At 44.8% G+C, this 14,419-nt stretch overlaps 1 protein-coding gene across 18 annotated transcripts in view; it reads right to left on the bottom strand.

The window, feature by feature from the left end:
• Positions 1-14,419, bottom strand: part of TRPM3 (transient receptor potential cation channel subfamily M member 3) — a 785,382-nt gene that overhangs the window by 71,562 nt on the left and 699,401 nt on the right. For 10 of the 18 annotated variants that reach the window (XM_032308281.1, XM_032308298.1, XM_032308289.1 and 7 more), the window contains 6 exons: positions 13,258-13,293; positions 12,944-13,084; positions 9,513-9,542; positions 8,174-8,463; positions 7,409-7,637; positions 5,087-5,254 (listed from right to left, as the gene is read on the bottom strand). In XM_032308281.1, the coding sequence (XP_032164172.1) occupies positions 5,087-5,254; positions 7,409-7,637; positions 8,174-8,463; positions 9,513-9,542; positions 12,944-13,084; positions 13,258-13,293 (894 nt within the window). The remainder of the gene's footprint in view (positions 1-5,086; positions 5,255-7,408; positions 7,638-8,173; positions 8,464-9,512; positions 9,543-12,943; positions 13,085-13,257; positions 13,294-14,419) is intronic. The other 8 variants (XM_032308285.1, XM_032308293.1, XM_032308288.1 and 5 more) reach the window with 1 other exon arrangement.

Here is a 14,419-nt window from a genome sequence, read left to right as displayed (position 1 = left end):
GGATCTGGATTCGAATTCTGTCTTCACTCAGGCTCACGACCCTTAAGTAAAAAATACACTGGACCAGTAATACCTAACTTACCCAAAGGTTACGAAGTGTTTCAGAGGCTGTTATCTGAAATGCCTAGAGCTTAGTTAAGTTAGAAACATCTCTACCCTGAGGCATAAACCTTGGCTCCTTGTTTTCAGACCCCATAAATCCTGCATTCCTGCTGGTATTAGTTTCGTGGCAACTCCTAGGTACACGGCCTTCCTCTGGGTGGGACAGTCCACCAAGTGGGACTCGGAGAAGCAGGGCCTGACCTGGAGAGGCCTTGTCTCCAAGCTGCTGGAAGTTTCTTTACAAACAGAGTTGTTTTCTTCTCACTCATGGCAACGGCAGCAGCAAAAACAGTCATTAAACAGCACACAAAAAGGCAGAATTTGAGAAAAGGCAGATGCATGCCTGTCTGGGCAGCAAGTGACAGGATGAGTGTCCCAAGGAGGGCTGGAGATCCTGCTGGTGAAGAGTACCAGACTTTGGGTCACTCAGAAGGAGGACTGAGTCCTCTCTTGGATACGTAGCACCCATGGCACCTTGGGAAAAGCTTTCTGAATCTTAGTTTCTTTATCTTAAATTGGAGGTAATAACAGCATCTTTTATAGGATTGGTCTATAAATCAATAAGCATCTGTCCTCTTAATAAGAGCTCAGTACATTCCAGCTGGTGTTTACAACGAACTGAGACTTTCTTGGGTACTCTTGACTGAAAGGACCTAGTTGGGAATCTCTCACCAGAAAAAGGAAAAGTATTATCAGGGTCTAATATAACATAATTTATCGGCTTCTTTCCTTCCTTTCTTCCAGTATCTCTCTTTTTCTCCCTTTCTTTCTCTCTTTCTCCCTTCCTCCCTCTCTCTCTCTCTCTCTCTTTCAGTTCCATGCCCAGCCTGGAACCCAACATGGGGCCCAAACTCACAACCCTGAGATGAAGACCTGAGCCGAGACCAAGAATTGGACGTTTAACTGACTGAGTCACCCAGGTGTGCTGGCTTTAATTCTTTCAATATTATTCTAAGGAAAGCTTACTTCTATAATATTTGGTAAATGACATTTTAATTTTATTTGTATTTTTTATTGTTTATGTTATTTAAATTTAATTAATTAACATATAGTATATTGTTAGTTTCAGAGGTAAAGTTCAGTGATTCATCAGTTGCACATAACACTCCGTGCTCATTCGAGCCAGGGCCCTCCCTAATGCCCATCCTCCAGTTACCCCATCCACTACTGCCTTCCCCCCAGCAACCTTCAGTTGGTTCCCTAGAGTTAAGAGTCTCTTATGGTTTGCCTCCCTCTCTGTTTTTGTCTTATTTTGTTTTTTCTTCCCTTCTCCTGGATCCTCTGTCTTTTTTCTTAAATTCCACATATGATGAATGACATGAAATGAGTGAATGAAAAAGACAAGTGTGATACTTTTCTTTTTCTGACTGACTTATTTCACTTAGAATAATACCCTCTAGTTCCATCTATATCATTGCAAAAGACTTTTTTTTTTTTGAGGGAAATGAGATTTTTATTAAATGTGATAACAGGGCAAATCCTTCTAACTGCTCAGAGACTGACAAGGATTTGGGACAAGAAAAAGGACTGGGATTATAGAAATTATTATAATTATATTATAGAAATAATTTGTTTATCTTGAATTTGAGAACCAGATAATGTTGGTTTCAAACCACCTTACTCAAGACATACATATATAAATTTCAACTACTTTTGTCATTGCCTCAACTATCTACCTACTCACATACATAACAAAAATGATAAACCTGTACTCTGTGGGATTTCTGGAGAAGGTAACGAGGTAACTTCCACTTCTGTCTTGGACTCTCTGGCTAGAAGGTTGCCTTGACTTAATGAACAGGTAAGATCCCATTTGATGGCCTATCCAAGCCTTCATTTGGTCAGTGAGCTGGGTTAGCCTTCACGATGGAGAGAGCACGTCAGACTTCTATAAATATTGACCTCAAGAAACTCTGACGTTCCATGATATTTATCCTTCTATAATTTATAATTTATGTAACATAATTATCCTGCCTCTGTTCTACTTCTTTATCTGCTCAACAGTATAGTACTATTTGGAGACATAATAGAACTTTAGCAAAGGCACCTTGGGGACTTTTAGGTGTCTTGGAGAATGATATCTTGGGGTAACCTCTAGGGACAGTGGCTTCCCTCAACAGAGTTGAAACAATGCCCTGGGTCCATGGACAGGCTGGGACTTTAGTAGGCAGAGTGCAAAAACACTTACCCGGCAATGCAGGTAACACAAAAATAAAAACACCACAGCCGGCCTGGCCTTTATTATTCCAATAATTCCCAAGTGAATGCTTTTTTAAAACGCCTTTCTTTCATGAATTGAAGGAAAGCATTTTCTAAAACTTCATTAATTCTAGCCTAAGCAGTTCAAGTAACTGATTTTCTTGATTTCTCTTCCCAGTAGCCAAACATTTCCTTTGACTACATTCCTTTAGCGGAATGTAATAGGGTCAAATACAGGCAAAACGGCACAATATGGATTGGAGAATTTTTTGCTGGCTGGACACAGATGTCAGGTCCGGGAAAGATCTCTGAAAGGCTACAGGGATGAAACTGAGACTCACGCTCGTGTATAATTTTGGAAGGGCCAGGGAAAACGTCCCAGTCCAAGAAAGGAGATGTTTGGCTTAACACAGAAGTCCAGATAGCGTTCCTATGAAAAGAGTGGAGGTATCAACAGGCGGCAATCTTCAACCCTCCCCGGGCTGAGACAAGAACAGAGATCCAGCAGTCACAGAATTGTCCTTGGGGTCAGAGGGAGCTCCAGCTTGAAGACAGCTGCTGTTCAGCCCTGACTTTACCAGCCCACAAGTCCCTTCTTCCATTCCTCCTAGCTCTTTCTGCCTGCAGGGGAGAAGGCCAGGCAGTGCTCCTCATGGTCTGGCTTTGACTTGGGTATATAACAGTGGGGCCGACTCTCTGGGAACCAGACTTTGGTCCAGGCCCTCAAAGTTCTACCCAGAGCAGGAGAAGGGAGCTGCTTCCGTTGTTTTCTTGCTCGAGACCCAACCACAAAGAATGCTGATCTAGCACCTGGCTGCTTTCGTAGGCTCCTTTCTTGGGCTCCAAGGTCATGTCATCCTTGAAGCAGGAGGCCCATGCATTATTTTTGGATTCTTTCTGCTATATGGTAGACCGAACCTGAATCCCTACATTTGAGACTAAGAAGAAATTCTCTGCATCCTTGAGCCTATAGGCCTCCAAGCATGGCCGATGGGATCTCTATACCTGGGTTCTAATCCTGGCCTTGCAACTAATTAGCTGGGTAACCTAGGGCAACGTAACTTCTCTGAGTCTCAGCTTTCTCATCTGTAAGATGGGATAATAACAGTATCTACCTCCTGGGATGGCTGGGAGGATTCCAGGAGTAGGCGCACATCAAACATTTGTCACTGTGATCACAATATTTGCAAACATTTATCAAGGCTGACTGTGTACCAGGCCCTGGTCTAGAGAATTTTCATGTGCGGTTCTTAGACTGAAAAACTACCTGTGAGCTGGACAATGTTCTTATTCCCGTGTTAGAGGTGAAGCAGCCATGACCCAGGTCCCACAGTGCATAGGTGCTGGGGCAGGATTCTGGGTCCAGGCTGTACACTCTTTGCCCCTCTACTGAAGTATTCGGTAAAGACTTGGCACCATGACTACTACTGTTTCTGTTAATGACTAAAACATCATTCCCTCTGCTTGAGAGATTTAGAGGCCACCATTATGGTAAGTAAGCTCTTTAGGGAGACGGTCTTTTAATCCTATCACGGAGGCAAGCGGACCCATCCACTCATTTTTATAAGAATCCTGAAATGAGGACTGCCTGGATGGCTCAGTGGGTTAAAGCCTCTGCCTTCGGCTCAGGTCATGATCTCAGGGTCCTGGGATCGAGCCCCGCATTGGGCTCTCTGCTCAGCAGGGAGCCTGCTTTCTCCTCTCTCTCTGCCTGCCTCTGCCTACTTGTGATCTCTATCTGTCAAATAAATAAATAAATAATCCAAAAAAAAAAAAAAAGAATCTGGAAATGGAAAACAAACTTTCTTTCTTTTTCTTTCTTTTTCTTTCTTTTTTTTAAACTCTGTGAGTCAAAAACTGTGAATGATTAATCAATCAAAAGAGTGGTCAGATGCCTATGCCCTGCTGTACTTGGGGTTGGAACTGTTCCCTTTAGGAAGGAAATATTGTTGATCTGGAAGAAAAATTATTCACAGGGCGGTCCCACTAGGCTAATAATGCAAAGGGCCTTTTGTCACCGGAGCAAAACCCATTTTTGTTTTCTCTCTTTACAGGTTTTTTGGGTCATCACAGTCATGGTGGGGGAGGGCGGGTGATATCAAGGAAGTCCTATGGAGTTGTTACTTGCTATCTCCCAAACTCTGAAGCGCTGCCTGTCCCTCTAACGGCAGGTGATATTTTTAGACTTTGGATACAATCCAGTAGCAGTCACGCTGCTCCAGCGGGGGCTGCAGGAAGCCGTCCCATGCCCAGCTGCCCTGTTCCCCCTGCAGAACAAAGCAGCCACTTTCTATAATTATACCAGGGAGAGCTAATAAAAGCCTTCCATACAAACCTCAAAATTCAATTAGTCTTGCATTTGTGGGCCTGACCCTGGAGACAAAAAGGCAGAGCATCTGATCACCTGCACAGCTCCAGCCCAGGGAAGCTGGCTGCTCCCATCGCATCGATGCCTCTGCCTCCCTCGTAGGCTCCGTGCCACCTCGCCTGCTTGTGTATAAAGCATTGTCCGTTTGGAAAGCTGAAGGTGCCTTGCTTTTCAGTCCTCCTGGGTGGCCCTGTGCCACTGACTCTGACTGAAGGATTTTGCACAGAAGTGGACATCAGTGCACAGAGAAGACCCTTCTGTAATACCTGGGTCTGCATCCTTCAAGGAAACCCCTGGTTGGAGGGGGAGCTTGGGAGTGACTGAGTCTTAAGCCATCTTAAATCTTAAGCCTTAAGTCTATGGTTCAAGGGGTTTGGGGTTGCTGCCCGTGGACCATGACTGTGTGGTTTTCCTTACTGTCAATTCCATGTCCTCTTCATCTTTTTCCTTTGTGGGCTTCTCTGGCTCTTCTGGCTCCTTCTCTTGAAGGTGAATTTCCTGGGCCTGAGACATGTAGGGCATGTCGTCTTTGTTCTTGAACTCCAAGCTGAGAATTGAAGGAGGAAGTAGAATTCCCAGAATTACCTAAAGTAATAATAATGATAATAATAATAATCACATTTAAAGGATTAAGATTAGGGTGGTTTTTTGTTTGTTTTTCTTTTTTAGAATCAGAGGGCCTAGGGTGGGGGAGTGTGTGTATGTGTGTGTGTGCACGTGTGCATGTGTGCACTGTGTGTGCCCTGAGCAAGGACCTCCATATGTTACTGCTCAGGGGGTCACTCTTGCCCGTCTGAGAATCTGTCATACACGGCAGGAGCTCAGCCCGAGGTTGGAGAAACAGTATCCTGCCCAAATACATCTTACCCAGTTAACACCCACTTGGCATGAGGGAAACCCAGGAAAATGCCAGAACCTGCCCAAGGCCACAGTGGGAAAGAATTCAGATTTTCCTTTAGCCATCAGCACTTGGTTTTGCAAAATCAATTCCTACATATGTCCCCTGGCTTTTATTTGCTCACACGTCAAGTGGAGGCGATTATGCATCATCTGGTTATCTCTGTAAAAGAAGGCTGTCCCCAGTTGACCTTGAGGAAGTCCATGTGGGAAAGCATGTTTTTATTCCAGAGTACTTGCCTGACATTTGCTACTATAGCACAGAAATACACACACACACACACACACACACACACACACACACTAGCGGGCTCCTTATTCACCATGAGGAACCAGGGTGCTCAGCACTGTGTTCCTCTCAGGTATAAAGGACATGGTTCCACCTCCATGTGATGATAGTAAATCCATGGGCCCTTCTCCCGAGGGGACGATCTCATTCTGCCTTTGAATGATAATCCGGGCATGTGACTTGGGTTCCCTCGATCTTCTCCAGCCTCTCCTCTCAAACACTAAGCTGGTTCTGCTGTATGAAACTTCTGAATACAAGTGTCCTTGGAGAAGCCGCACCAAGGGAGGGGCTCACAGAGATCCCAAGCAGTAAGTGAAAATGATCCTCAAGTATTGAGGCAAGGACAGCCTGTGCTTGAATGCCCACAGGGACTCGGGAGCAGCCAAGGGAAAAGGGAAGGAGGTGGCCCTGAGGTCGGGGTGACTGGCAGGCCTGGGAAGGCTCAGGTGGCTGGCTGGCAGCCTTCAGGGGACATGACACCCCGTCCTCGGAGCAGAGAGCCAGGCTTGGCAGTCGCTAGCGGTGTGGCTATGAAGCACCCATGACCCACGTCATGGAGCCCTTCTGTGACTCTGGGCCAAGAGCCCGTGGGAAGGGTGGTGTGGGGGAGGGGTGCTGGTCCATCAGGGTGGCTTCTGGAATGCTTGGTCTGGTGGCCCTTCTGCTTGGCCCTGACCTCAGGGTTACCCAGACCAGGTAGCTCCAGGTACGTGTGAGCCTGACTTCCGCTGTCCCAGCCACAAACTCTCGACCGAGAAAGCATTTGAAAACATTCTTTCCATCTCACCCTCCCATTTTTTCTTTGTACGTCTTTCAGTTTAAGGACTTCCTTGTGAAACACTAAGGAAAACATAAAGAAGCGAAGCCATGTGTCGTCCCATGTCTTGTACTTTCCAGCCCAGAGGTAACTGCTACAAACAACTATCAGTAAATCCTTCCTCGTTTCTTAACAAAATCATAGACAGATATAATAACTAGGCACGTACATGCTTAAAAAAACCACAGACGGACTCAGACTTTATATAACTGGTCTACCACTTGTTCCTCTTCACTTATGAATAGATCGCGCTGAGATGGCAACATCTTTACCTATAAATCCGTCTCTTTTTGATTTCTGTTTAAAACGTTTCTCAAGCACAGCTGCTAAGAGCCAGGGTCCCTATGACACGGTGCAAAAGACGGCCGAGGCACTGGGGCGTGGGCAGCCAGGACAGGTTGCCTGGTGAGGGGTTCCTGGTACAGCACGGCTTGTGCCAGAGCGAACGGCACTTCCTATAGCACCTCTGTGGGCCCATCACCTCCGGATCTTTTGCAAAATACTAACGTCTGGGCATGCCGTCTCTAGTTCTGACTTAGCAGAATTTGGGGTAGGCCCTAGTCTCTATGTGAAAACAACAACAACCCACTGTAGAAAAGATTCTGGTACATAGCTGGAGCTTGAAGTCACCCTCCTGAGACCAGAGAAAGCCCTGTCCCGCCGTAGACTTGGCTTGGCGAGCTCCAAACCAGCCCTCCACGCCTCCCAGCCAACCCGCCCTTCGCGGCGCGCTGACCTTGAGGCCCGAGTTCTTGCGCATGCGCAGCCGGCCCATCCACATGTCCGTGAGCAGCATCTGGCTGCACGTGTGCGCGATGAAGTCGCGGTGCTTGGCCGCCACGGCGAGCTGCAGGCAGGTGGCATTGCTCCAGTTCTTCAGCTCGTACGTCAGCAGCTTCATGGCCAGCTGTTCATCCTGCTTGTACGACTGGTCGAGGAGCTCCACAGCCAGCTGGCCGAAGTCCCTGGAAGACAGAATGCGAGGGGGTGTCTTTTGGCCATCTTGGAGACTTACATGATGGAAGCAGGGACCTGGGGGCCAAGCCACAGGAGGTGGTTACTGGGTGGCCTCGTTGTCTCTCATAGAGTCTGGTCTGTTCCTTCGCTCATCTAGCTGACGTCGATTAAGCATCTACTATGTGCTGGGGGCGTAAGTCAAGCAGGCGGTTGTTCTGGTCCTCAAGGCTCTGGATGGGGGAGGTAGACTGAAAAAAGCAACAATCAGAGTACAGTAGGTCTTCTTAAATGGGACAGGCCTCAGTTCCTGTTGGAGCCCTATCAACCCTGAGGGTGTGATCTTGGGCAAGTTACTTAATTCTCCGAGAGGATGAAATACAATCTATGTATCTTGCGTACTTCTCTATCTAGCACTGTGTGCCACAAATGTTAATTATTCACGTCCACCCTCTTTGTGTGTACCATGGAGGCGATACTACCCATGCTTAAAGGTTTAGGTAGCTCAGACCCTCCTGTATCTGAGGCCCCTGCTGGGCTGGCCAACCTGGAGTTGTGGTTCAGCTCCTGGGAGATGTCGTCAACCATGTCATTCTCTGAAGCCTCATGAGCCATGGCTTTGCAAAGTTTACAGGCCACCAGGGCCTTGGCCATGGCCTCCTCGCCATGCTGCCAGAAGAACAGGGCCATCTTCTGTCTCTTCATCAGGACGGCCCACACCATCAGCTCGTGGAAAGGGAAAGGGAAGTGGTTGATCTCAGGGTCGTCCAAGTCAATGTCCACCTCTTCTTCTCTCTTCTTGGTGGTCTTTCTTCCTCGCCTCAGGGGGACATCATCCTATAATTTTAGGGAAAAAACACAGAGGTGGAGTTAGAAACGAACCAGTTACATTTATTAAATAGTTATTTGTTGGATACCTCCTAAGGGTCCTGTTCTGGGATCAACACAGAGACGAACTAGCCTATCCCAGCTCCTAACCCAAAGTACTCATGCCTAACTTTAAAACAAGTTGTAATGAATGCAGAAGCATAGCCCTATGGGAACATGCTGGTGTTAAACTTGATTTTTAAAAAGTATTTTTTAAGGGTCATTCCCTGCCTTTCTCTCTTCCTTTTCTTTTCCTCCCTCCCTTCTTTCCTTTCACTTTTGTTTTTGTCCATTTCTTTTCCTACAGGTAAGGCTATTTGTGCCTCGTGATGGACAGCATTGCCCTTTTCTCTGAAAAGACAAGGACATCCTTCTCTTCAGGTGCATAAACAACAACACCCACACAAAGAGACGGGAAATGGGAAACGGATGACCTGTCTCCACTTTCTGCAAACCTCTTAGATGCATTTGTGAAGTATTTCTGGCCTTTGGATCTGTTGCCAGTTGTAAACAACCATGAACAGATTTCACTCACTGGAATTTATATGGTTCTTTGGTTTTTAAATTAGTATTTCAAGTAAGACTTATTTTCTTACCTGTAAGGCTAATGTAACCTTATGGTAGAATTTTCAAAGCTACTGTAACTTGCCCCCCTTAATAATGGGAAAAAATGGGCTCCTGGGTGGCTCAGTGGGTTAAGCCTCTGCCATCGGCTTGGGTCATGATCTCAGGGTCCTGGGATCGAGCCCCATATGGGGCTCTCTGCTCAGTGGGTAGCCTGCTTCCCCCAACCCCCATCTGCCTACTTGTGATCTCTCTCTGTCAAATAAATAAATAAAATCTTAAAGAAAAAAAAAAAACCTGGGAAAAAACTTCCCTTCCTTATTTTAGAATCATGTACTAAGCCTTACCAACTAAATGAACATATATGTGTGTGTGTATACACACACATATATATATTTAAAATGTATAATAAAGAAAATAAATAATTGACATTAATAATTTGGGCAAATACTTACCTCCATTCCCAGTAGTTTCAAGGCTTTGGGCTATTTAAAAAAAAAGTTATACATAAAGTTAGATCTTTCTTTATAGAGGTAAGAAAAGAATCTATTATATCTTAACCAGGTAATAGAAGAACTCTACCGCACATATAGCATTTATTCATTTCACTAAAGAAAACAACACCAGAGGAACCCATTTATAGAAATACTAGAATTAAGGAGTGCCTGGGTGGCTCAGTGGGTTAAAGCCTCTGCCTTCGGCTCGGGTCATGATCTCAGGGTCCTGGCATCAAGCCCTGCATCAGGAGCTCTGCTCAGTGGGGAGCCTGCTTCCCCCTCTCCCTCTGCCTGCCTCTCTGTCTACTTTCTCTCTCTCTGTCAAATAAATAAATAAATAAATAAATAAATAAATAAATAAAATCTTACAAAGAAATTCTAGAATGAAGGATTTAGTGATTTTGGTGCATTATAGAAAACCAGACACTCAGAGAGGCATAATGAGATCGTCCAAGGGTAGACCCTGTATAATCTCTTTTATGAGCCCAAATTTCTTCATCTTCCCAGAACCGTCCTGCTTGGCAGACATCTCCATGATTCAAGCACTTGGGCTCAGTCAAACCAAGAGCTATTTTTTAAGCCCTTGCAAGGCCTCTATTACCCAGAGAATTTGGAATATTATTCAGAGTATGTGTTTAGGTATTTCACGCGGGCCATCTCCCTGTGTAGCTGTCCAGTAAGGCAAGGGTGAGTGGGGCCACGGGGACATGTGCAGACCGTGGCAGAAGGTGCTCAGTGCCATGGAAAGTGTCAGCACATACAGTGGCATCACTGGTCATGCCGGGAATGTGCAAAATAGCCACAGGCCAAGACAGAGAGAGAGAGAGAGGGCAACTCAGCAAATTACAGAACTTGATTTACACCTAACAAGTGGAGATATGAAATTACATCTCAGGGATCAGGAATTCCAGTTCTGTGTTTTAAGTGTTACCCAATGGAGAAGTGCTATCTTGGAAGTTGTTCGGTAACTAATAAGGTTAAAGTATTCTCCATTCCTCCAAATTTTATTTTGGAATAAAATAAAACTAAGACTAGCCTGAACCTTGTCTCTCTCCCTCTTTTCTTTCCCTTTTAGCTTTTAAAGTGACCACAGTTTGAAATTTGTGTGATTTTATTTTTCTTATTTATACTTTCTGGTGTTTTCAAAGTGGTCTTCAAGCACCACCAAATACTTTTGTCATCAGAAGATCAGCTTTGTTAAAAGTAGAAATCAAGGAGCCTGAGTGGCTCAGTGGGTTAAAGCCTCTGCCTTTGACTCAGGTCATGATCCCAGGGTCCTGGGATCGAGCCCCACATCAGGCTCTCTGCTCAGCAGGGAGCCTGCTTCCTCCTCTCTCTCTCTGCTTGTCTCTCTGCCTACTTGTGATCTCTGTATGCCAAATAAATAAATAAAATCTTAAAAAAAAAAAAAAAAGTAGAAATCAAGGAGCCTGGGTGGCTCAGTGGGTTAAGCCTCTGCCTTCAACTCAGGTTGTGATCTCAGGGTCCTGGGATCGAGCCCTGCATTGGGCTCCCTGCTCTGCGGGGAGCCTGCTTCTCCCTCTCCCACTCCCCCTGCTTGTGTTCCCTCTCTCACTGTATCTCTCTCTGTCAAAAAAATAAATGAAATCTTAAGAAAAAAAAAAAAAGGCAGAAATCATGCCCACCACCAGCTAGAGTAACAGTTTTAAAATGTGGTCCAGGAAACATAAGATCCTTTTTGGGGGCTCAAAGGTGTTTTCCTAATAATACTAAAATGTTCTTTGGTTTCAACAGCCATTAACATTTTGCAATGATGGTGCAAAGGCGAGCCAAACTGTGGGGGGCCCTGGCAGGAATGACAAGAAGTCCTAGCAGCAGACCCAGACTTCACTAGTTGCCATTAGATTTCACTGTTCCGCACTTGAAGTTTAAAGGCAAACAAAAAACCAGTTAGACTTAAGAAGTCCTTGATGAGGCTAAAAAACCAGTTAATTATATTAAATCTCTACCCTCCATACTAAAAAAAAAAAAAAAAGTCTTTCAGCTATTTTGAGGGATGAAATGTTAAGTGTGCTGAAAGCACTTTTGTTACATAGTGAAAGAGGACAGGTCATTCTGAGGACAAACACACACTTACTTGGATTAGAGCTACACTGCTTCATGGGCGATCTACTTGAAGGAATGACTGGCAGACAAACTACGGTTTACTTAGCCTTGGACATTGGGCGGACGTTTTTGGTTATGGCCTAAGTGGAGTTGTCGTTTCAAGGAAAATAACTAACTGATGGTATTTGTTGCCAATGACAGAATTTTCCAAACCGAAATTAGAAAAAAATTAAAAATTTTAAAAACTTGCATATTCTTTCCCCCATGACCTGGACGGTTTTTCAGAAGTTAAAGACTTCTGATGAGATTGGAGGTGATTTTAGTGAAGGATGAGTTTCTGAAATTGTCCAGTGAAATGTGTCAGCCGTCAGAAGATCTGCATAACTTGACAAATGATGATACAATGACCAGTCTACCATGTTCCCAGATCCAAAGTGTAAGATCAGTCAATGCAATTTGAAGTTGCAGGGTGTGAAAAGTTCATTGAACTATTTCAGATTTTGTGTTTCCATTGATCTTTCAGAAATTGCCAACTGAGTTTTGACGTATGCAGCATCAAAAAAGAATATCTATAATTATTTGTAAAAATTATTAAAACACTCCTTCCTTCAGACATATATATACATTTATATATATTTGTCATATTTGTCACATCTTTGTGTGAAGTCACATTTTCTTTGTACAATTCAACCCAAACATCTGGCAACAGAGTGCAGAAGGAGATACGAGACTCTAGCTTTCTTCCATTAAGCCAGATATTACAGAAATATGCAAAAAATGTAGAACAATGCTACTCTTATACCAAATTTTGTTTTGAAAATACAGCTATTTTTCACAAACATGTCATTTATGTTAACGTAATGGGCTTCTTATAGTTAACTGAAAATGAATTAACATTAATAATTAATAAATATGGTGAAGTCTTTCATTCCTAACACGATAACAGCGATTGATAGAACTCCCAGAAATAAGAGCTTTTGGGGGCCCTCAATAATTTTTTAAAGGTATAAATGGATTCCCAAGACCAAAAACCGTGAGTGAGGCAGGTAAGATTAATTTGAATTTCATGATTAGTCCCTGATCATTAGGGCTCACTCTCAGGGCCGGTTTCTGATTTTAACGGGACCTAGTGAGGAAAAGAAAGGGGTGTATCCCCCAATACATGGCCTTTTTTTTTTTTAATGGATTTGATGGTGGAGGAAAGAGGTGGGTGGGGCCAGCTGCCTTCTTACTGGATCTCCCCCTGGGAGATAACCATGCCACCTCCCAAATGTGTCCCACCCTAGTCCTCCCCAGGAAAGGGAACAGGCTGCAAAACTCACCCTCTTGGGGCCGAAGAGATTGTGGTAGAGCGTCCGGAAGCGCTTGCGCGTGTAGTTGCAGCGGTAAGCCCCGCCCATCAGGTACTCGATCACCAGGCCGATGTCGATCAGGCTGATTCTGTAATCCGGAGGCAGGTTCCCCTATCAGGGAAGACACACACACACACACACACACACGCACACACACACACACACAAAAGACAGCGTGGTTTACTAGGGATTCGATGCCATGTGTTCTGTAACTATTTTAGAGTAAAAAAAAAAACTAATTCAGAAACATAGGAATGTAGTATTATGCTGGTTAATTAATTCACCTTAAAATAGATCCAACCGAAACCTGGATATTCTCGCTTGGAAAGAAGACATAAGTTAAATAAGAAGATGCAGAAATCGTCGGCAATAACAGAAAATCAAAATATTTATTCAAGTCTTCAGCTGGGGAGAAAAAAACACCAGTGTAGCAGAGAGAAACACAAGGCTCGACATGGCAAACACGGAGCTCCAGCCGCTAGCAACTCGGCTCCCCGGACGGTCCCCAGGCCCCCGCCCAGCGCCGCCCTGCCTCTGCCCCAGGCTTGCTCCCGCTTTTGCTAACCAGTTACTTCTTCGCGCTCACTAAAGGAAGACTCCTTCCAGAAGATGGTTGTTATTACCATCGCCTGCATCAGGCAGATAGATATGCTGAGAGTTCCTCTGCAAAACCTCGATGAACAATGGGAAAAAAAAAAAAAAAGGCAACTTTTTCATAAAAGGAGAGCGGATGGATGTCAGGATGAAGTCACTTAGGAACATCCCTTGTGGTTAGAGAGAAAGGGGGTGGCATGAGAAGAGATTTTGAGGGAATATTTATTTCCCTGGAATTAAGGAGGTTTGGGATATTTTCTTTCAAAGAGAAGAGCATTTCTTGAAGACCAAGAATGATGGCGTTTAAGTTTTATGGGGCTGGTATGCACAGATGTGAAATATAAGGATTTTATTATCATTCATTGTCTACTCGTTACTGGTTTCGGCACCAAAAGGGTTCTCTCTAGGGTCTAAGGAAAATACCTGCTCTGCTAGGTCAGGGGGGGAGTTAGTTCCATCTACGGCAAGTTCTGAGCACACTGCGAGTTCCAAAAAGCGTGAGTAAGGAATGAGCTGTCTGGTTTGGCTTCCTGTGGCAGGAGCGAGCGCGCTCTGTACCATGAACCGCGAGGGTACAGCTCTGCGTAGGAAGCCTCAGATACATTGTGGAGAGGCAGGAGGGCTCTGTCTACTATGGTCTTAATGGAGGACCCACTCTGATACCATGTGAGGTTTCTGCCGCTTACAGAAGGGGCTCATAGCCACGGTGGTGGCTCTCCAACTTTGGTGGCATCAGAATCACCTGGCGAACTTGGTGACAGTGCCAACTGCTGGCTTTAATGTATGGGCTTCTCTGTGCCTTGTTAGCTCTCTGGGTGGTTTTGAGATACACCCAAGTTTGTGCTAAATAAG

The sequence above is a fragment of the Mustela erminea genome, chromosome 12, assembly GCF_009829155.1.
Source record: "Mustela erminea isolate mMusErm1 chromosome 12, mMusErm1.Pri, whole genome shotgun sequence".
Classification (NCBI taxonomy): Eukaryota; Metazoa; Chordata; class Mammalia; order Carnivora; family Mustelidae; genus Mustela; species Mustela erminea.
The sequence above is the reverse complement of the archived record's forward strand: the minus strand, read 5'-3'. Positions and strand labels throughout refer to the sequence as shown.